This window comes from Polistes dominula, unplaced genomic scaffold (assembly GCF_049000335.1).
Source record: "Polistes dominula isolate Pdom_NZ unplaced genomic scaffold, Pdom_raw_medaka contig_37, whole genome shotgun sequence".
NCBI classification, from domain to species: domain Eukaryota; kingdom Metazoa; phylum Arthropoda; class Insecta; order Hymenoptera; family Vespidae; genus Polistes; species Polistes dominula.
In genome coordinates, this window is record NW_028301169.1 from 169,759 (window position 1) to 192,444 (window position 22,686).

Consider the following 22,686-nt stretch of genomic DNA (forward strand, 5'->3'; position numbering starts at 1 on the left):
ATGGATCGTCTGCTCGCTGGTGATACGTCAGCGAGGATAATAATTCTCTTGCCACATTTCGCGTTATAATACATACAAAGAATACCTACACTGTTTTTTTTTCTTTCCTTCTTTATTCTAACGTTGTTTTACGATTTTACAAGCGTATTTTATCTACAGGGTAGGTCCAAACTTTCCAACATACGGAAGCTTACAAAATAATCATTTTTTATTCGTTGCTTTTTTGTTTGTTTCTTTTTTTTTTTTGTAGATTATACGATTTCAAGCGACGACGAAACGTCCACTTTTGGTAAAATCAACGATACGTTGCACGGTATATTGAAATCTGGCAAAGTTTCGTCGTGCCTCGTCAATGCTTTTAGATCTGTAAATTGCACCGGTGTAAGCCGAGGTCAATTCGGAAACTAAATATTGAGCTCTTCGTGCTGCACCCTCGATCGATCCGGAAGATGTTTTAATTCTCGTGGCTGTTGTTATTATCACTTCTTTTATACGTTCGACTAGTTCTTCGTCGTCTCTTGGATCGGACTGACCGCTCGATATCTTTCGCAGTAATTCAATGATTATGGCGTCAGCTGGATCTGCAAATCGTTTGGAATAGATTAAAGAACATTTATGAATGCAATTAGAATTATTGTGGATGATCGTTCACCTGTAGCTCGAGCTCGTCTTTCGAGAAATTGAAAATTTAACGAACTCCACTCGTTATTGCGAATGCTAGCGAATTCAGCGAGCGTACTCGTCATTACGAGGATCGCAATGGTTAAAGGAAATCTGATCATCCTTGGTGATTCTCCTGACACGACTGGAACTTATCGAAGGGAAAACTATCAATGGCATCGCGTTTCTTCCTATTCTCTTTTTATATACGTAGAGAAAGAAAACGTGCAAGAGAGTATCGTGAGTGATTACGTAAAAAAGAAAAGAAAAAGGAACTAGCAATGGGTTCGTTTCTTGGACGATCATTACCGGTTCTTGCTAATAAGTGTCATTTGCAAAAATGACGATGCGAGAGAAAGTGGAGCAGGATGAATGACGTGCCTTTAAGAAAGTACATATTGTTTCTGCAATATTAAATGATACAATATTAAATTGAAAAACAAAATGTAATTTTGTTTTGGATGGAATTCGTATTACATATCATACGTACTCAACAGGTCGTCGTGGTCGGCGAGGACGTTGGTAGTTCCCCTCATTGAAAAAAAAGGTCCGACGGTAAAAGTGCGTGAACGCAGCAGGGAGAGGGAGTGCATCCAGCCGTGATTCCTCCTCACCGATTTTTACCCCTTTCTTGACCTTCTCGGTACCACCCTCGCTCGCTCGCTCGCTCGCTCACTCACGTCCGAACACTATTACCTCTTCGATGCCTTTCACGATTAAAACCTCTATAATTTTCAGTTTCATAGAACTCGTGCGCAGGCCCGTTTCTAATTCTAATATTATTCCCTGTATCGCGTTCGTCGATCTAAACAATTATTTTTATTCCATAGGAAGTAAGTTGATGTACGTAACATTTGATAGATACTCACCGTTCATATGTTACATATTTAAATAAATGCTATACTTATATATATATATATCGATGTATATATCGATGTATAACAATGTGCAAATAATAAAATGACGAATCTTTTGACGAGAACATTTGCAAAGGTAGACGTTTTAGATCTACCGGCCGGTAGCTACTCGACGGAATAATCTCGCATAATCTTGTACGCACATTAATGTAGGATGAATGAAAATACGGGTACTTGAGTAAGTCTAAATTACATTTCATTCATGCAGGAAAAGCAAGTAGACACGCGGGAGTTTGGTCTTTCCGGCATACTCGTACTCCTACCGTCACCGTCACTATCGTCTCAAACTATACTTGCTGCGTAATAACTCCCGGACTATAATGTGTATTATCCCGACATCCTGTCTTTTCCGATGGCTACTCGCCCATTCGCGTTTCTCCCGCGCTTTTCTCCCGCGTTTAGATTCGGACTCTTCTGTGTGACAGAATTCCGACAGAAACAGAATCTCTTTCCCATCGTTTAACGAACCCAATTGAAGTTGTCGAATTATAAGAAAACGTAATTAATGGTGTCATCAGGGGGCTTTGTATAATCTCGCAAATAACAAAGTCCAAGATCAGTCACGATTCCATAATCCTAACTTTCTTATTGAACAATCTCAACAAACCTATTTTTTTTTTTTTTTTTCTATATTTGACAATTTGCGTTACGTTTGATCGAAAGGAACGAGAGTTACATAACAACGTGACGACATTTTCTTTTCAAACTACATTTTGTATAAAAACAAAAAAGAGATCGTCGATCGATCATGCGTACCATCGATCAGGATTTTATTTCAAGAGAACTCGATCCGTACTACGATGACTGAGGAAATCATCTCTCTCTCTCTCTTTTTCCAAACAGTTAGAGATTACAATGAGAGGAAGAAGAGTAGAGGGGAAAGGGCAGATTGAGATTCGCTAAGGGACGTTCTTTATTCTCGTATCAGCAACAGATAAAGTAGATGGAAGCGACGGGGCCTATTATGAATTCTCGTGTGGGACACAATGATTCCAATAATCGACTACTCTTTCTCCTTTTTCTTATCTACCATGAGAGGGGCTCACGTCTTCGACGAGAGAAGATCGACAGGAGCGATTACGTCGGTGCTGACTTTAAGCCCCTTTAAACGTTGCCATTCTTTTTCAAACGAACCTCTTCTCGCGTTCAAACGCTAACATTTGGTATCCGGCTTATAAAGTACTTGCTTTCTTTCTTTCTTTCTTTCTTCCTTTCGTTCTTTCTTTCCGACCATTCTTTCCTGCATGACGCGCCCTTTCGTAGCCCATGATCACTCAGAGAGAGAGAGAGAGAGAGTTTAAGAAACAACCACCGACTCATTTCGTTTCGATATTACTCGCGAGTCTAACCAATTGGTATTAAGTAATTTTGATAGAACAAAAATATAACAACAAATATTTAAAGAAAGTTAAAATATAATAAAAAAAAAGGAAAGGAATCCTGACGACGAGTTTGTGTCGCGTTGCGTCGCGTCGCGCGATTTCTCTTGCCGATTCGTGATTGAGTCATGACGTTTTTTTTTTTACCAGTATTTCAGCGTCCGCCTTTCATGGAGAGTCTGGCGCAATAAACTACGGAAAATGATTACCGAGTTTCAGCAAAAGAGCAGCTACGCTTCATTGTTCCTCACCATTTGGATTTTTTTGTCTTGTAGGCTCGACGATGAAACTTGTTACTTTGTAAAATATATGACAAAATTTAGTCATTAAAATGATTAGGGGTGTTGCAAAGTGTAAGTAATCGCATCGTCAAAGAAGCTTCGTCCGTGGTCGAGGGTTTCGAATAACTGTGCGGTGTAGATTGTGGGAAGACGCGTGTCGAGGTAGGTGTCGAGGTGTGTGTCGAGGTGCGTGTCGAGGTGCACTAGAATATCCCCGACGGGTGGTGGTAGGTAAAGAGTCATAGACAAAGCAGGATTATTTTTCGCGGTTGCAACTAAAGGCAAGTGTATTGTATCGTCGCGCGACAATACACTATTCTTTCTCCTTGCTTTTCTTCGTTCGTATTACACTGGTTTGACTAGTCTTTTAGAAGAACGAGACTCCGTTTTTCGTTAAGAAAATATTGTCACGTAGTAGTTGTTCGGTAATAAAAAGGAATCGCAAAGAGATAAGACCAGAAGCCGTATCGAAAAGCTCTTATTTAATCCGTTGACTGTGATTCGGTCCGTTTACGAGCTAATTCAGGGGCGAATTATGGCGACTCGCATGGGGATTAATCACGAGTGGAAACGTGCTTGCTTGCTCGTGCTTGCTTGCTCGTGCTTGCTCGTGCGGACCGCGTAAGCGTGTATTTCACGCTCGCACGCAGAGGACAAGCGTGGAAGGTTTCAGATAGATCGATGGATGAATGGATAGATACGGAAAGAGAGAAATATATACAATATACATAGCTTTGGGAGTCGCGATTTTTTCCACGAGCTCATTTGCACCTAATACACGTATACGCGACCATACGATATCTATGTCGATTTCATGCACACGCAGAAAACTGCGTTATACATTGGACGACCTAATTCTACGATTTGTCACGCCTCTTATTCCACACCTAGCTTTCACTGCTATACATCAGGGGGCGGACACCGAGAGTTACAGCCGTTGTGTTTGCGAGCAAACACGCACACTTATAACCATGCATTTATATTTGTATAGATTCGTTTATAAAAGAAATATTATGTATCGACTTGCAGGTTACATTCCTGTTACAAGATTCTTCTCCGATGGTTCGTTCATTACCGCGTCTTGTATCCGATCGAGATAAGGATTGATAGTGTACTTTACCTATCCAAGTAGTATTTACGTATTTATATATGTATAGGTACAACGGAATTCGAGTTAGTCTTAAGTCAACAAGATCTTGACTTACGAGCTCGACTTAGTTCGGAACAAGTTGATCGTTTTATGAGCACGAGGCTAGATCAAACGTCTAAGAAAACCACCATCCTTTCGTGATTAAGAAACACTTGGAAATTTCTTCTAATTCATTAATATTTTTATCTAATTTTTCTCGTGATTTTCACAATTTTGTTAATACGAGAATATTCATATTTATTTTCTCTAATAAATTTTCATGAAGTTTTATTGTAGTAGATATGTAGCATTATTTATAGTCGAGATTAGGCATTCGATATCTAACGTACGGTTTGATATAATAATCAGATTAGATTCGTCAATCAGCATTGACTTTTTTTTTTTTTACTTATTTGTTGTACCTAATGATCCAGACGTCGTTCAAGCAGAGACAGGAAGAACAATAAAGCAACTTCATTGAGGACAGGCATGTGCCAGGCGTTAGGCAGGCGTTAGGCAGGCGTTGGGCAGGCGTTAGGCAGTCGTAAAGATAATAAGTCAGGCACGTTGTCAAGCACGCTCGAACAAGCTTGTACGGTGTCTTTATATAGGAGTGATCGACATTTATTTAAAAATCTCATTCGACATAGATTGTCGCGGCTGATTCGATGATAACCGATGATCGATCTAACGAAAAATCTTGCCACTGAAATATTTGTAATTAGAAAAAAATCGGAAAAATATATTTCCGCGTATTCGTCGACATACTTTTGACGTTGCGTATTTTCCATCTAATTAACTTTCGCGATTGGCACGTGTAAATAGTATACAGAGCATCGTACAAAGCAAAAAAGAGCTTAGTATATACGTAAGTATATCACGCAGGATCTTTTCAAAATGTAGAACTACAACTTTCTATTATGCAACTTGCATTTCGAATCTTTTCAACATGGATTATCGTCATTATTGCATGATTATTATCGATTAGAGACGATAATGTTTTTGAAAAATCTTGAAGCAAGGTTTAGAATCAATTTAGTTGGATTTAAATTCCACTTGAATGTTTTTGAGTGAATCAGCGATAGGTCTTGTCGAGTTGTCATCGGTCAGCCCTCGTTAAGACGAATAATTTAACGAGTCTCGTAAAATCTCGCATCGACGACATCGTCGTCGTCGTCGTCATCGTCGTCGTCTCGCAAACGATTATCTGTGTCAACTTGGAGCTCCCCTAGCATTGATACTGTACGATAGTTCAGCTCTGATTCGCTGATGGTTGTTTCTTTCTTTCTCTTTTTCTCGAAAGACGCGAGTTCGTTGCCAGTTGGTTCTCTTTTTGCTACAACTTGTATTACCTTTAGACTCGTGCCAAATCGGGGTCTATCTATACTTTCTCTTAATTTATAATATTAAGACGACCGATAAGCTTTTCTTGAACGGACCGGATTGGAATATGTTGTCTGTTGAAGCTGACGGGAGAAGGTACCTACGGTAGCACCCTATCTCGCGATTCTACCTCACGATTCTGCACCGATCCTGCCACCGATCCTGCCACCGATCCTGCCACGATCCTGCCACGATCTTGACAACCCACGCGATACCGCGAGCATCCTTTAAAGGATTCTCTACTGTACTCTACTATACCGTAATAATATCCAAGACTTTGATCTTGATTTATTGCACATTTTCATCTACTCCTTCCAATCGCCGCGCTCTTTGCTATTTTTATTTTCTACAATTAAAGTTTCCACTTTTTTTAATGAATTATTTAGAATATCATGAATGAATATTATCGTTGATCTATAGGAAATGATAAAAAAACAAAAAATAATAAAAATACAAATAAGATCGTTGAGATAACGATCGCTCTCAGACATCAGCTAAGACAAGTTTGTGATTTTTTGTGATATTTTTTTGAACGATTAATAAAGTTTCGAGTTTATCGGTAAATTGAGGTATTTTTTTTTGTCGATCATGGATCTAGAACTCGTTCGTTCGTTCGTTCGTTCGTTGGAATATATTACGCGACTCCCACTTATGTTTAGAAATGTATTTAAAGACTGGCTGTGCTTGCACAAGCCGGTTCAAGGATCGGCTCGCAAAGTGTGTGAGATACTTATATAATTCGAGCTATGTAAGCACGTTTCTAAGTATGCAATACACCACAAGAAAATGCATCTCTTTCTTCTAACCTTACTGAAAATAATAATATTTCTTTTTGTATGAAACGGGAATCCTTCCGGTGATAGATTTTGCTGCTAAGAAGCGCAAATCGAAGTCTCCAACTGGTTGGAATGTTCGTAAGAAATGACTGTGGAAGAGAGTAAGAGAACAACTGTGACAGAGCAAGGACAAACGATTTTAAAGAAGACAGGAAGTAGTTTAGCCGCAACTATGCGATCTAGATCGATTGAAAATTCTGCTAAATCTCACGAATACAATGAACGAATAATTGGATTACTTTGGAATTATTTGCAAAGAAGAAAAGAAAAATTGGAATTCCTTGGAGTCGCGATAAGGATCGGAACGCGTCGAGGCGATCGAGTTCAGAAACAATTTGTCCTGCGCGAACTAGATACGACCTTAATTTTTGTTCTCTTTCTCTTTCTCTCGCACTCGCTGTGAACATACTGACACTGGTACAAGAGACAAGTAATAATTTCTACGATCTCGCATAGCTCGTACTCGTAAGGAGTAGTCCAACGAGCGAGGAAAATAATGTCCATGGAAACATTTTATATTAACAAGAACATATTCTTAGACCGGAAAGCATCTTTTCTCTTTCGTTAAGCAATATGTATATTTATATGCGAGTATTTTTGATCCTTAGTACTTAGCTAGGAACGTTGTAACGATGCAGGATGCAATCTCGTACAAGATCGCTAACTCGAATAATACTTTGTATCGATCGTCTCAAGGTTTTATAAATAGGTATGTAAATACTTGAGTATCAACGATCGGCCTATGCTTTTCTATTCCTTTCGGCACAGAACCACCGACTAGCGTTGTTTCTTTCATAATTCCTTCATAACTACCGATTTCATTCTCTTCTTTAATAATAATAATAATAATAATAATAATCCTTCGGCAAATTTTCCAACTCGTGTAATCGATAAATTCTTATAAAGAGGTACACAAGTTGTTCTTAGAAATGAAGAACCTTAAGAATGTTATTTATACGAATGCGTCTCCAACGATGTTTTGTATCGCCAACGACAAGAAGGCTTGACTTGCGGGATCTACTTTTCTCTCCCTTCAAACATCCTTTTGAATAATTTAGCAATCCACTTTCCATCGTAATGAAAAGCATTTCTTTTTTTTTTTATTATAGAATTACTTATTTATGCATAACACTTGTAATACCGTTACGCAGAACGCATCTTGCTTTAATACTCATTTCTCGCGACCAGTAGCAGCAGGCTTTTCTCGCTTAACTTTAATGGATCTAATCCGGTATATTCGAGGAGCAGATGAAAAATAAAAGCGAAAAACAAAGAATTGATTTAGAGGTAGTTTTTTTCGAGGTACTTCGAAGCTTGGGTCAAAAGTGGAAGAAGAATTCCCGTTCCATTGGTCAAATCATCTTGCCAGTGTTTCTCTGGTGGTTTTCTCGTAGATCTTTTAGAAGAGAGAGAGAGAGAGAGAGAGAGAAAGAGAGAGATAAAGAAGAACGGCGGTCTCTTTATAGCATGTTTCCGGTCGCAATGAGGTTGCACGTGACTCCGATCCTCTTGACTTCACTTCGCAGCTACCTGTCCCAATTTAATCTATCCCAGTCTGCTGCTGGAGGACCGAGTCGTCTCGTCGATTACACGCCGAGAGAAGCGAGGAAGGCCTCCGCAAACCGCAAAGGGCTCTCATCTACGCGTGTAAATAATACACCTGCGAATGCTAATACCCAAGAGCAAAGTTACACCTCGCGAACGTGGCGGCACTCTTCTCTTCTCTTCTCTTTTATAATGAGAAGGAGAAACGATTCTCATTCTCGCGCGTGAAAATAACCTTTCTGATCGGCCCTCGCCTGATTTGGGACTCGATTATGTCTTCCCTTTCTTTTCTTTAAGACTATTAACTTTTCAAGATGAAGGGTAAATAATTTTAATGGCAAATTTCAAATTAGACTTGTTGTAAAAGTAGAACAAATCCAAGCGAAATATTATTGTTAGTGTGGAGTGTTAATAAAATTGATGTTAATTAGTTGTCGAACGGTAGCAACTACTCGAGAAACATGTAATCTTGTCGTTTATACAGCTGGATCGAACGGATTGCTTCATTAATGCGCGGCCACTTTCCTATCCTGAGATATCGGCCAAGTTAATTTTATTAATTGCATTACCTGAACCCGATCGAATTGCGTCATAGCTCGCGTGCTATTACGTTCTACTCACGTCTACTTCCATTTTACATTTGATAAATATATTTTCTAGTATTATATATTTGCTTTTGTCTTTTTGTTCGCAGAGGAGAAGGATAGAAGAAAATGACCCGACGAAGGATCAAACGAGAAGCTGCAGGATATTCCTCTGTTGCCTGCATACACAAGTTCATTCAGAAGGTATAGTTTATGAATGAATGCTTGGTGCACGTCGAGGTTGTTGAATCGTTCATTAGCATAGGCACGACCCGCGGCGACATCGAGCGTCCTCCCGTACCGTTATCCTTGCTGCCTTGCCAGAGGCAATAAGGATCACCGTTGTAAATTGCTTCGATATAAATTACGTGATCATCTTTAACGGATCGACGTAAAGCAGTTTGCTCGTTGCACACGCTTGTTGCACACGCTTGTTGCACACGCTCGTTACACACGCAAACTACTGCCACGCGCTCAAATCTGTTTGACTAATAAATGATTTTTCCAGCATGCAAATGAATACAAAGGGAATAATCGATTGCCGATCATTTCGGGGGAGGGGGGGGTAAGTAAATGTTGATGAGAGCGTTTAGCCGGAAGACGCGTTTCGAGACTGGTCATGGTCCAGCGAGCACGGCAATCCCTAGTAGTTCGCTCTCGCAACGAGAGAGAAACACCGTGAAGCGATGAGAGAGGGACAGGTGCGACCAGGTGCTCGCTCGGTTTACAGTCGACACCCTCGTTCGATATCGTACCATTTTGCCCGAAGCCTTACTTAGCGCAAACCATTCATCTTCCGTTATCTTTCCGCACTCTTACAACAAATACTCCAAATAATACCGATCCGAATCATTTTATTTATTTATTTACTTGATTTTTTCAATTCCACGATTTCAAATCCGATTTCTTCGAGATCAATTTTATGCTTGGATGAATTTACTCGTATCAAGCTTGGATTAGCAAAGTGTCAGTCGCGTTAAATATTCAAATACTGGAGTGTCATTTATATATGCGAAAAATGTTCGTTTTCAATTTTGGAGAGTCCTACCTTGTAAATATTCTAATTAATTCTTATTATCGAAACAATATGCTTTTTATTACTCATTCTTTTCTCTCTGCTCGGTCACTAGAACCACGAGAAAGAGAATCGACTTTACACCGTTGGTCATTATCCTTTCGTGGTCAGTGTCTGTTAAAAAGAAGAAGAAGAAGAAGAATATCGCGATACGATGCGAATCGTATTGTCGTGGGAGAGTCCTTCGATTCGGATTAACGGGAATGAAGAGAAAGAGATGATTTGCGTTAGCGTTTAGCTTCGGTTTTTCGCTGCGGGTCAACGACTTTTGCAAAATCTTTTGATTACTCGAATATATTATTTAGAAGCATATCGCATTCCACTCGATCCAATTGGTTACCATACTTAGATCGTTGTTGGAACGCAAAGACGCAACGATTAAGGGCCTACGGAAGTTAAAAGCATTGCAAAAGGGACCTTAGAGAAATAGATACTCTTTCTACTTCCTTACACGTTACGGATAGATTCTCGAGATAGGAAGAATTCTAATTTCACGTCGTCCTCCAAGATAAAAGAACGAACATAAGAAAATTCAAATAAAATGAAGAAGTTCGTAAGTTCTCGTTGATACGTTATATACGTAACTATAAAACGTATTCGCATAGCGAGAATCCATTTATTTGCTTCCGCCTGAAACGAAAGTAGGATGATGCCTTTAGCCACAGGCCTTTATTTATACCTTACTTACTTACCTACGCCGATTGTGAGTCATACAAACATTTTTCAAACTTTCTAAAATTGATTAACTTTTTTTTCTAGCCTAGATAAAAAGTCTGACCAAAGTTTGTATTATACATATATATATATACTCCTGGTATATTTAGGTAGGTACTACACTTGTAAGACAATTTTCCACAAAAATTTTCTATTTGTCTTAAGCATTGGAAAAAGCTAATTTCACATGATTTTATTACTGTTAAGTGAGATTCAAGTACTTTTTCAAGTTCATTATATCATTAATATTAATTGTTGTTATTAAAACTGTATATAAAATGTATAGAGACCGGCGAGTTCGCGGGTCCGTAGAATTTTCACTTCGTTACGGGAGTGAAACTATTTTTTTGCCGTTCTTGCGATATAAGTCCGATGGATATGGCGTCGTCGCGTGTTTAGACGATGGTTCGACGCGTTCCGATAAATCTTCAGCCTTTCCAATTTCCTCCTGTCTCAAGTTCCCTCATTTCTTTTTTTTCTTTTTCATGTAAATAAATAAAAGACGTAACGGTAGAGTAGTATCGTGTTTGTTAATAATTCAACTCTTTCGGAATCGCCGATGGTTTTCAGTTAATTCAATTTTCTTTATCATATTTATCCCATGGATTTTGATAAATGCCAGATGATACATCGATTCAGCTAAGCGTGAATGTCTATCCACAAAAGTCCTCGGAAACATTTATCAATGGCCGATCATACTCCTTCGAGCTGCAGGAATTTTTCGATAGGATGAGAAGGAAGGAAGGAACATTATTTTCCATAAATCAAAGAAACAGAGTATATCGATATTGTAAATGATCGAGCTCGCGGTGCATAAATTCTATGAAAGGAGAGAGAGAGAGAGAACTTATTATCGCAAGATTATGCAAACATATTGGTAGCGTTGAACGTAATGGCGCGATCGATACTGTTACGAGTGTAGATTTTTCATGCAAATGGTGGAAAGACAAAAGGAAGAAAGGTTTGACCGGATTGGCGAGGTAATCAATTTCGTATCGTTGGAATAGCCGTTCGATAAATCAAATGATGAATTGGTAGATCGTTTTGCATCGATTACCAGGATCCGGAGTAACGGTGGTCGCGTGCTGTTGGCACTCGTCTTCGAAAAATCATTTGGCAGTGGGACCGAAAAAGAAATGGTCGGTGTTTCTTTCTTGTAGAGATGTGTGCGATGGTGAACATGTAGAAATAACTATATAGGTAGATAGAGCAAGGATAGTAGTAGTAGCGTAGTAAGGTGAAACACGAAAGAGAGCCGGATACGTTTCCTCGGCAGGGAGCCTGGCCAATCGCAGCACGGTGGGCGCCTTGGGTAGGAGGAGACAGTTCCGCGCCGACAGGCGACGTAATCACCCGCGGCCCCGTGTGCAGCCGTTGCTCTCTGGCCCCTCCGGGCCTCTCTTCTTTCTTTTCTCTCTCCCACCACCGGCCCACTATCGGCCGGACCCGACCGACCGACAGGGTCGCGAACCCCTCGGCAGCCACGCGACAAACGAACACACGAGTTCTTCGTTCGTCGTTCGTCGCTCGTCGCTCGTCGCTCGTCGCTCGTCGTTCGTCGGGTTGCATCCTCGTTAGGGGTACGCGCAATAATAGCATAGAAAAATTTGGCTTTTTTTTTGTTTTTTTTTTTATCCTAGAATGTTCGACCTCGGTCGTCCATCACCTTTCCAAGCGTCTCCAATCGGAGTGTGTAATTTCGCGTTATTTTCTCATTATAGTTGACTCGAAGCAAATGCGTAATCCGGTGCCGAAAGAACATGAAAATACCGTGAAAGGATTTCACGCGTATGCGCGAACGAATCAAGATCTTTCAAAATTTAATCCGATGATTATAAGCTCTTGCTCGGGAAGCATGAACTTTGTTGTTGAAGCCTATCGATCTCTTAAGAATAGTATCTTACAAGAAGAGGAAGAAGAAGGTTAGACCTTTCGACCTCTCGTCATTTATAATATTTCAAGAGCTTCCTACATAGTCATCGTCGATGCAAATGGTCGATAAAAAGAAGAAAAAAAAAAGTAGAGCTCCTCTCTCCTGAAAGACATTACCTACCCTACCGTGTTCCGGTAGAATAAGACGGTCTCTCGCACCTGCTTTAATTCGGGCCGATGTGTATGCTCGTTGACCCTAACAATTACATCGTCTTTCGGTCTTTCGACAATTGTTTTTCCAAACGATTACGATCTTTCTTTTCTGCTTTTTCTTCCTTTCATTCGATCGATCATATTCACTACCGTGTGCCACTGAAAATCACAGGATATCCTTTTCGAAAATGCACCGTCATCATCGGCATCAAAGGACAGACTAAAAAATCCTTCCCAGGGATAGGAAGGATATGCAGATACAAGCAAAAGAAAATTAGTTTTGTGGAATTCTATACGTCTATCATGATCATCTTCTTGTAATAGGTCTATATACTTATAACTTGAATTTTATCTGCATCATTATTAGTCTTAGCTATAGATTAACTTATAGGTCAGTCCATCCAACTGTCATTTATTCCCCTATTATCATATCATAGTTACCGTTTTAACGAGCGACAAAGATAATTGTAAATCGCTAAGAGGAACATCGATCATGCGAAATATAATTTATCGACTTAAGAGGTGCGTTATCCTCTCTTCTACGCGAAATAAACCTTATCTTCTTGACTTATTCCGCAACTCGCAAGGGCTTCTTCTATTTTCTCCTAGTTCTCGACTCGTGCGTCCTGCAACGCCCAGCGCCTTCAGCGTTTCTTGCGTCGGCTTTGCATCGGCTTTGCATCGGCTCTCACTTGAACACGTGCACCAAACGCGCTAAACTGAAATTTGAAATAAAATTGGTGCGAATATGTTTTAAAAGATAAAGAAAAAAGTAAGAAGTTGGCGACGTGATCGTGACGAAAAGGGACGAGAAAGGGACGAGAAAGGGACGAGAATGGGCCCCGCCCATTTACGTAGGATCCCTCGTTATAAGGCGTCAGGTGCCCGGGACCGTTGACGCGCGCACGGCCGTTACTACGATAATAATGTATGCTACCAATAAGAATATAGGCTTAGTAGAAGAGGGAAAAGATGCCGCATGCGTGTCTTCGAGGGTTACGACGTCCATGTGCTCTCTCCTTCGCGAACAAGGACGAAAGGGAGTTTTAACCGTTGCCTTTTCGGCAACCCAGACGAGTAACAGCTGATCGAGCTCTCACCCCCTATTTTAAGTACCACCACCGGAGAGCCATGTGCTTCCCGCGCTTTTTCTTACTTCTTCAAGACTTTAGTTTAGTTAGACGATAAGTTTGAACGCTTATTAATTATTGCTTATCCCTTTGACGGTTTTTAGATGCAGGCAAATTGAAGATAATCGATAAGCTTGATAACAAAGTTGGTGCTCGCCACGAAATTTTCTTATCGGCATGTCGTTGGAATACTTAATGAAGTTTTAGCGAGAAGTCACACGTTCGACTCGGGCCGACGGTTCAACGGTCGACACACATCAACGTACTTGGATAGTACTCACTCAAGCTACTTTACCTAAATAGTTATGCACCCCTTTTAGAGCGATGGCGTTACAACTCGCACAAGCTGCAGCGGCAATTCTAATGTCCGCATGTCTATGTTCGTTATTCGTTGCACTTGCTGAAACAGCTGTGGCACCTGTTTGCTGACTCTCCTGGCGTAAGGTGCAACGTTTCCCCCATACATACATACCTCTACAATTCCCTCGACTATCGAGTTCACCCTGTAATATCCGCCAGGATAGATCATTGGTCCTGGGTTAATGGCATCCGCGTCCTGTCTTTTTAAATTCACCCTTGACGTCCGATCAATTTTTTCCATTTCTTTTTTACCCAATAGAAATGTTTTGTCATAAGATGAGATATATTTTGTTAGCCGTTATTGTACGATTAGAAAATAAAAATAGGAGTAAGGTTAAAGTCCTCTTCTCTTTGCACGTGCGGATACAATCCTGCAAGAGTTACGAGTACTTATGCAACCTGGTAAAATATTGACTACGGATAGTAACGCACACGACAAGGCGTGGTACCGATATTTACGATATCGTACAAGCATAGACGGTTAATGTAATTCAACGTCGTTGAATTTTCGTAATAAACATCATGATGAATTACGATCCCATCGAGTATACCTATTCGGATTGCCTATAGTGTCATTATTAACGATTATTTTTTATTAACAAACTCTTGTTACTTATGTTCACGTAAGTAACATGGAATTTCACGCAGAATCAACTCTACAAGAGATTTTATTTTTTAGACAATAGAGATAACCATGTTTATTTATTGCTACTTAGTGTAGTATCCTGTCTATCTCGTAGATCAAGAAAATTGCTAAATGTTCAAGTAAAAATAATAGAAAAGTTTCCGTTTGGATGCTTGGATGTGCTGAGAATTCAATTCATTTATTATTCCCCTATAATAACCATTAGTTATCCTTCGATAAATTTATTTTCCTACATATGTAGTATATTCATAGAAAGAAATTTTTCGTCGGTCATATCCTGGCAGTTATTAAAATGTTCCCTTTCCGTTTTTATCCATTTCACACGCCTATGCTGCTTTCTTTTTTCGATCCTATGAAAACGCGTTGATTTACTCGAAGCACGTAGAGACACCACCTATACACGTGTACGTAAAATACCTGTACACATAGACCGTGTATGTTAACGTCAGGGAGAAGCAACAAGTTTGCCCAAAGTCCAATTTTGTTGGAGAAAGAAGGGAGGGAACAAAGTTTTGTTCTGTGCAGGAAGCGTAGTTCCGCTTGGTTCCGCGTAACGGTGACGGTGTGAACTCTGGCCCACGATGGACGGGTTAGAACAATATTTTTCGATAAGATTTTTCACGCTCATCTTTCTTATAGTCCTAATTTTAATCTCACGAAATATACGCGGATCTATCCTATTTATATATCGAAGCATAAAGTAAATTTCAAATCAACTGTTATAAGCATCTGGCGAACGTGTGATAAGGGGGACGAATATATTATATTAATCTGATTGAAGTGTTTACCTCTGTTCGACCTAATGATTAAGACATGCATTATTTATCATTTTAGTAACGATTTTCTTTTCTACAAAAATCTACGTTCTATCTTTTCATCGTCTTACGTAACTTGAAGAGCAATCTTTCGAGAACTGGAGAGAATTTAAATTTAGATTCTCGAGATATCGTATATATATAGGTACCTACACAGTAGTGAAAAATGATTGAAGAACATAGAGACAGTTTGTAATTACAAACGTTCTCGAGATATCCGTTGGTTGGCAAGGATTAGTTGAATAGTTAATCGACTATTACAGCTAAAACGATAAGAGTTAATCTCGACTCGAGTGGACGGGCAATTTCAATCTAAGTTTTTTTTTTCTCGTCAAGTTATTACATCGATACGTGTTTGGAGGATCCAACCGATCCTTTATCGTCGTCATTAACGGTGAACGCTTACTTCTGCGAGTTACGAATAAAAGGATAATTAAGAGTAATTCGAGGACAAATTTGGCGGGTTCTTGAAAAAGAAAAAAGGTAAGAAAAGAAAAGAAATGAAAAGAAGGGGGCGTCGCACGGAAAGGGAAAAAAGAGAGGGGCCGTTGTAGTAGGAGTGAGTCGAGAAAAAGAGAAAGAGAAGGCCGATTTTGAAAGACAGAGAGAGAGAGAGTAGGAGCAAACAGATAGATAGATAGGTAAAGCCGCGTTTCGTCGTGGCACACGTTTCTATCGTGTTCGCGAGGAACGGAAAGAGAGAGGGTGGCAGTGGGGTGGCAGAGCGGGGTGCCAGCGGGGAAGAGAGATAGAAAGAGAGAGAAAGGAAGAAGGACGGGCTTGAGGAGTTTGAGGGAGGGAGGAAGTCGACGTCGAGTGGAGGGAGGTCGGCGAAGCGGAGGTGAAGCGCGACCGGCCCTCTCTACTCCTGGGGCCCAGACTAGTCCAGTCCGGGACAGCACGCCTCCTGCTGCACGCTCCACGAGGTACAACGACGAACGTGTAGTATTCTAGATTCTAGAGGACGTACGTCGATCTCTTCGCGGGCTTAACCAAAATCCAAACTGAATCCTCTCCGAATTGTCAATTGTTCCTAATTGCCCTTTCTTTCAACCCTAACGTTGTCAAAAGTGCTCCTCCCGTAGAAGGACCCACTACTCTACCGTCGTCGAGTCCACGCGAGACACGTTGCGACGGTCAACTGAGGAAGGAGGCACTTTTCGATCTCGGCTTCGTCGTCGTTTCCGCGTCGTTTCCACGTCGATACGTCGTCAACATCCCCCCCAACCATCACCACCACTACCACCCTCGGGAGAACCCACGCGTCCAGCCACGCGATCAACCCGGGATCACCGATCCGGAAGGTTTCGCGCTACGGTGACCAACGAGCCGGACACTCTTAATGGACACCTGATCTACGTTGATTGACCGCAACACCAAATTCCTTGAATATAATCCTGCTGTGTCATTTGTCGATAACGAGATGACAAGGGGTTGATTCCTATCATCCCTCCTTCAAAAGAAGCATCTTTTCTTTGTGTTTCTTTCCATCGAAGAGTATTCTTTCCGTATCTCGATTCGATAAACTTTAGTGTTTCGTTGTGCGGGTATGAAAGAAGAGCAGCAGCACTGTGAGCTGTGCGACGGAAGACAAGAACGGTGAAGTGTTGCACACCGTGCACCGTGCACCGGGGTGTTAAAGTGAGTACGAGCTTACCAACGACGAGAGACTTCAACGCGCGAATAGAAGATACCGGTGGGATATTAAGAGAACTACGAAGACAACGTTTAGGGTTGGTGGAATCGCGTTAACAGGTAAAGCTTAACTTTATCTACATATACAAATTACAAGAGAGAATAAAATGTATTTTTAATCAAAATGAAAAGTTAGTCTCGTTCGATATCGGAGTTCTCCATTTTCTTCGTAGTAAGAGAAAACGCGAGAATATTTCAACTGACCAGCTTTAATGCCGTTATACTTGCAAGCATCGCGTGACACCGACGCGATAATTCGAAGCTGTCGTACCACTGACTCGCGACGTTCAATTATACTCATTAACTTTGCCTCTTTCCAAGCAACTCCGAGCTCTTCTAATCTCAAAATAATGCTGCGATCCCGTTTGCAGTTTTTCTTTCTCACGAGATTTCTTTTTAGCGATCCAGTCAAATTTCATCCCAAAAACTTGTAATTATCGCATTTTCAAAGAAGGATAGATAAAACAGGTTTGTAAAAAAGAAAAAAGAAAAAAGAAAAAAGAAAAAAGAAAAAAAGAAAAAGAAAAAGAAACGTCGGGCGTCAACCATAGATAAATCCCGAATAGAGAACAACGTTGTTGCTGCTTGCGTGCACGCAGGGGTTACGCACACGTGCTTACACGTACAGCAACGGCCGGACACGCGTATGTATGTATGTATGTACGTAGAGTCGAGACGCATACTCTGTGTTTACATTCGCCAATTACAGATAGTCGGTCGTACGCAATAATGATAGATCCGCCGGCGTAGCTAATGACCGACGAGCGATCCACGCAAAAACTCTGCCGGGAATGATCCTCTCTCTCTCTCTCTCTCTCTCTCTCTCTCAAGTAGAAAAAAAGTGCTAACAAAAATGGACAGTATTTTGAAATGATTTTTCAACTGATTTTTCGTCAGTCCTTGTAATTAAACAATAAGTTCCTTTTATTTTTTCTTCATTTAACTTTTAAAAACTATAACTTGAACGAAAAGTGATTGTTGTTTTGCTTGTTACGTCGATGCAATAAAATACCCTCGTACAGAGAATCTTCCCCTATTCACCCTCCTCTTTCATCGATTTAATATAATTACAGTAGAAGGAACGATTATTATCGAGCAATTATTATCCGCAGTTGTAAAGCGCGGATGCTGTTAGCTCGCTACCGCCGTCGCGCCGCGCCGTGCTGCGCCGCACCGCGCCGCGCCACGTCGTACTTTCTCGTCTATTCTTCTTCCTCCTCCTCTCTTGATCTCTCTCTCCTCCCTCTAACCCTCCTGTTTTCCTATCTGTAAATACCTGACTCGCACGATTCTCCTCGGGATATTTCGTACGAGTTCGCTCAAGTTTTCAAGGCCGACGTTGCGCTCTCTTTTTCTAATCATCGTTAAACACATACGTTGAACAACTCCTCTTCGAAAAGATGGACGCAAGCGAAATCATATTGAAAATGATTCATTTTGATCCTTAACGAACGATTTCTAATTTACAATGTAGAAATGCACATTGGTATGTTTTTATTTATATGCATGCACGTATGTAGATCGTAACTCTGATGATTCTTCCTTCTTTACTTGTTTTTGATTCTTTTAGCTTTTTTTACTTCTCACGAAGAACGATGGCGTAAATTCGTGACATCATCACGGAATACGATCATTATAATATCCATATTTCCGATCGTCGAAACAACAGGCTAGGGTTTGCTCAGATAGATAATATGATATATCTGACAAGTTGAATCGTCGACACGAGAATTACTATCGTCTCATCAACAAATTCAACCGAAAGATCTTTCGATAAAGAATTTCGTTTCGGCCAACGTTATTTTGGCTTTTTTTTTTTGTTTGTTCGTGCGAACATAATTTTCGATGGTAGGAATTCGTTTCTAATCGTTTCTTTCTTCAAAGCATCTGCCTTTTATAGAGGGTATGCTAGCAACCCCCTTAACTTCTTTCCCGCCAAAGTCAACCCCTCGGTAAGGCAACTGTCTTCTTCTTAAGGGCAGTTGGTTGCGTCAGGTGGTGTTCGTTAAACGTAGTCTACAATTTTTCTTATAAAAGTAACGTTTGAATTCAACGAGCAAACAATTGGAAGGGTGGAATCAAAAAACGGTTATCGTAGACAAATTATTTTCATCATTATTTTGGATCTATAATATTTACTCGTTGAAGATTTTAGGATCACTAGGTCGATAAGAAAAGATAGAAAGATATTAAAGTCGTATCGCAAATGTCACGAGCGTGTACGACATAGATCATAAATATCGTACGTCATCCTAGTGCGGAAACTTTGGTCAATCGTCTTAGATTATCTCAGCTGGACGTCGACGTAATTCCCGTGGCGACGTTTCGCGTTGACTTAGAACGACTACCGTCTGTGTTGTACCTCTATTTATTCCTTTATTTTCCAAATTTATTTCTAAATAAAATATATATATAAGCTTAGTATAGTTAAGCTATTATAGTTAGCTATTATAGGTTTCGCGGGCAGGAAGTCGAACCAGTTTAATGCTAAATAGGCCATTTTCTCCCCCGATCGTTCGAAGGCGCCGCCCCTACCGCCCGGTTTACAGCTTTTTACGATAAAAGAAAAAGAAGAAGAAGGGGAAGAAAGAATAAAAGAAATCTTGTCGTTCGCTGCAAATCGATTCGCGATATCTCAATTTCGATCGATCGAATCGTTCAATGTTCCAGGCTTCGCGACTGGTTCTACGAGAAGAACGGGGATGGGTGCGGGGGTATGGGAGCGGGTAAATCTTGCATCGAGCTACCGTTCGATCGAATGAATCTTCGATCTTGTCGCTAATGAAAATTCATGGCGTGCATCTTTGAGGCGGCAATTATTACGATAATGCTCGCACGAATCTCGTTTTCCCGTTGCCTAACGAGAAAACGAGACATTCGGACTTTTCGTTCTAGCTTCCAACTCACACACACACACACACACACACTCTAACGTATGTGTTTGCTGGCATTGGAAACTTTACCGCACTATTATGCGCTGTTACTCGTTATATATCCAGATTGGAATGTGGTCTGGGTAATGATCTACTTCGGAAAGCCAAACTACTACGATCGGATATATATCCAGCGACGTTTTCCACGATGAAAATGGATGGATGGATGGATGGATGGATGGATACAAAATACTATCGACCATTTTGAGAATCTAACGGCCCTCGTTGGCATTTAATTCGATCGCTTGTTTATGCTCCGATTCTCGGCTACAAAATCATAGTTCATCCTCCCATCTTCTCTTCCTTTCCTATACAAATATATATATATATATATATACATTAAAGCGTATAATATAGCATATATATATATATTAGCAGATGAATCTGTAGATTTTCTCTGTTCGTTTTACGTTCCATGGGAACGGGCTAGTGGCTATTGCCGAGAAAATCGATAAATCCCGATAATTGCGCGTAATCGAAGCGTACGAAATCCGTGAATCGAGAAGATAGAAATGAGATAGAGAGGATGGCGGGGGGGGGGGGAGGAGATAAGGTAAAGGACAGTCCACGAGGGAAACTCTTTTCTAAAAAGAAATTAAAACCGTTCCTCTATTTTAGATTATTGTTTATTTTATTATTATTATTATTTGTTTTTTTGTTGTTGTCTTTCGATTTGGTATCGCTATCCCAACATTAAAGAGTACGTTAGGTACCCGGTGGATATTTGAACGATTCGGTCTAGCTCCAATAATCGTAACGTTCCGGCGGGCTGATCAAGCGTTAAAGATAACAATCGAGAAATGGCACTCTCTCGCGATGAGATCGATCCGTATACTCGTAATTGGTCCATAAACAGATGTCATCTCGTATCGGTCGGTATTAATACCGTTTCTATTTCCACATCATTTGTACGTCGTCGAGCTGCATCCCTAGATCGATCAAATAGACTCTAAGCGTATTATTTGTCGATATCTTTTTTCATTTTCTTTCGCCTTGACCACGTTCTACGACTTCATGATCGATGAATAGAATCACGAATAATCGTTCAAAGGGGTAAAACGAGCGAGCGAGCGAGCGAGCGAGCGAGCGAGCGAGCAGACGGACAAATAGATAGGTAGATGTGTAGATAGCAACCGGAAACGATCACCGGTGGCTGAAATCGAAAGCAACGGGAGAGGGAGAGTAGCCGTTCGTTTCCTGCTCCCGATTTCCTTTCGATTGAGAATCAAACGGCACTAGCAGTAGTAATAGTTGCGGTGTGCTAGTAGATCGGAGAAGATCTCAGGGCACGGTTGTCACGCGCGCTCCGGAATGCGGTCTAGGTGGTGCTCGAAGGATGCTGCCTGCACTCATCGTGGCCATGTCAAGGATGCTGCGCGGGTGCACATCTCTCTATAGTTTATTAACCGCACCAAGCGGAGTACTCCTCGGTTAATTGCAAACTGCTGCCTCTCTTTCTCTCGGATAGTAGGTACAGTTAACCGATAGACTTAAAAAGAGTAAAAAAGGTGGTGGTAGGTAGGTATCCGACTAACATAAGACGATCCAGCTTAGAAGGTACAGCCCGGTTGCAGGTTTGCGCGTTTACAGGTAGCTCCAATCTATTTATAGTCCTATAGACACTCTCTCGGAAGGTTTGCGTTCGCGAGAGCGCGAGCGAGTCGACTCGGCACGTGTACGTGTTTGTTTATGCGCCTTTATGAGCGAGAGAAAGAGTGTGTGCGTAAGCCACACCTGGGCTCGATCGGGTCCCACCTATACAGGACGATTCATACGGTCGCTTTTCATCTTATATTTTGATTTTTCTCCGATTCATTTTACTTCCTTTTTTTATGTATTCAATCAATTTATTTCTTACGACTAACTAGCTCGAATTTGCTCTAACAAAGGTTTATTATAAAATACGTTTAGTCATCCGGTAGATAATATCGTATATCCAATTTTCGAGGAAATAAAGAGGATACGAAGAGAAGAGGCACTTGAGTCGGCACGTGAATCAACCTGTATATCTATTCCACTTAGGAGAAGCACGCGTATCTCCTCTCGCATGCATTCCCGCTTCCGAGAGAGGATATTTCGCAGAGTAGGTATTCCAACTTACTCGCGATATCTCCAGCGGCGAAGCTAAGAGAGATGAATTTACCGCGAGTCCAGCCCACAAAGTTTATCGTCCTGTGCTCCTTGACGACGCATCGATCGTTACTTATCCTTTCCTTGCTTAGCGCGCGCGTTACGTCCAACAAAGAGTAACAAGTCCTTTTTTTATTAAATAACGCGTCAAAGTATTTTTCCATACCAATAAAACGAACAAATTACGTGGGTAGATAAGTTAAAGATAAAATTCAGCTTCGGTTTGAATGATTTTTAAACACGTCCGTTAACGCCGCCGACAGATTCGAAGTTGGTCCATGAATCTTTATATTACATGCCGGTCACCGGTTTACACGTCGTTTTCTTTCCCTCTTCCTCCACTCCTTGTCTTTTTTTCAATCGCGAAACTCGTTTTATCCTGAAAACAG

The 22,686-nt window shown here is 40.8% G+C and overlaps 2 protein-coding genes across 11 annotated transcripts in view; one reads left to right on the forward strand and one right to left on the reverse strand.

Annotated features, from left to right (window-relative positions):
- Nucleotides 1-108: 108 nt before the first annotated feature.
- LOC107070003 (uncharacterized) lies at nucleotides 109-3,826 on the reverse strand. 3 transcript variants are annotated; one of them, XM_089179069.1, is made up of 4 exons: nucleotides 1,151-3,826; nucleotides 970-1,064; nucleotides 653-811; nucleotides 109-581 (listed from the first exon to the last, which is right to left on the reverse strand). In XM_089179069.1, exons 3-4 carry the CDS (start codon nucleotides 780-782, stop codon nucleotides 262-264), a joined length of 450 nt encoding a protein of 149 aa, XP_089035195.1. In that variant the 5' UTR covers nucleotides 783-811; nucleotides 970-1,064; nucleotides 1,151-3,826; the 3' UTR covers nucleotides 109-261. The 3 variants fall into 3 exon arrangements, with proteins under 3 accessions (XP_089035195.1, XP_089035194.1, XP_089035193.1); XM_089179068.1 differs by lacking the exon at nucleotides 970-1,064 and having other exon boundaries at nucleotides 653-805; XM_089179067.1 differs by lacking the exon at nucleotides 970-1,064.
- A 3,920-nt stretch (nucleotides 3,827-7,746) lies between these two features.
- Nucleotides 7,747-22,686, forward strand: part of sv (paired box protein shaven) — a 120,114-nt gene continuing 105,174 nt past the window's right edge. For 7 of the 8 annotated variants that reach the window (XM_015327642.2, XM_089179058.1, XM_089179059.1 and 4 more), the window contains exon 1: nucleotides 16,446-17,294. The gene's annotated coding sequence lies outside the window, so the exon portion shown is untranslated. Of the gene's footprint in view, nucleotides 8,919-16,445; nucleotides 17,295-22,686 lie in introns of those variants that run through there. The other variant, XM_089179057.1, reaches the window with a different exon arrangement.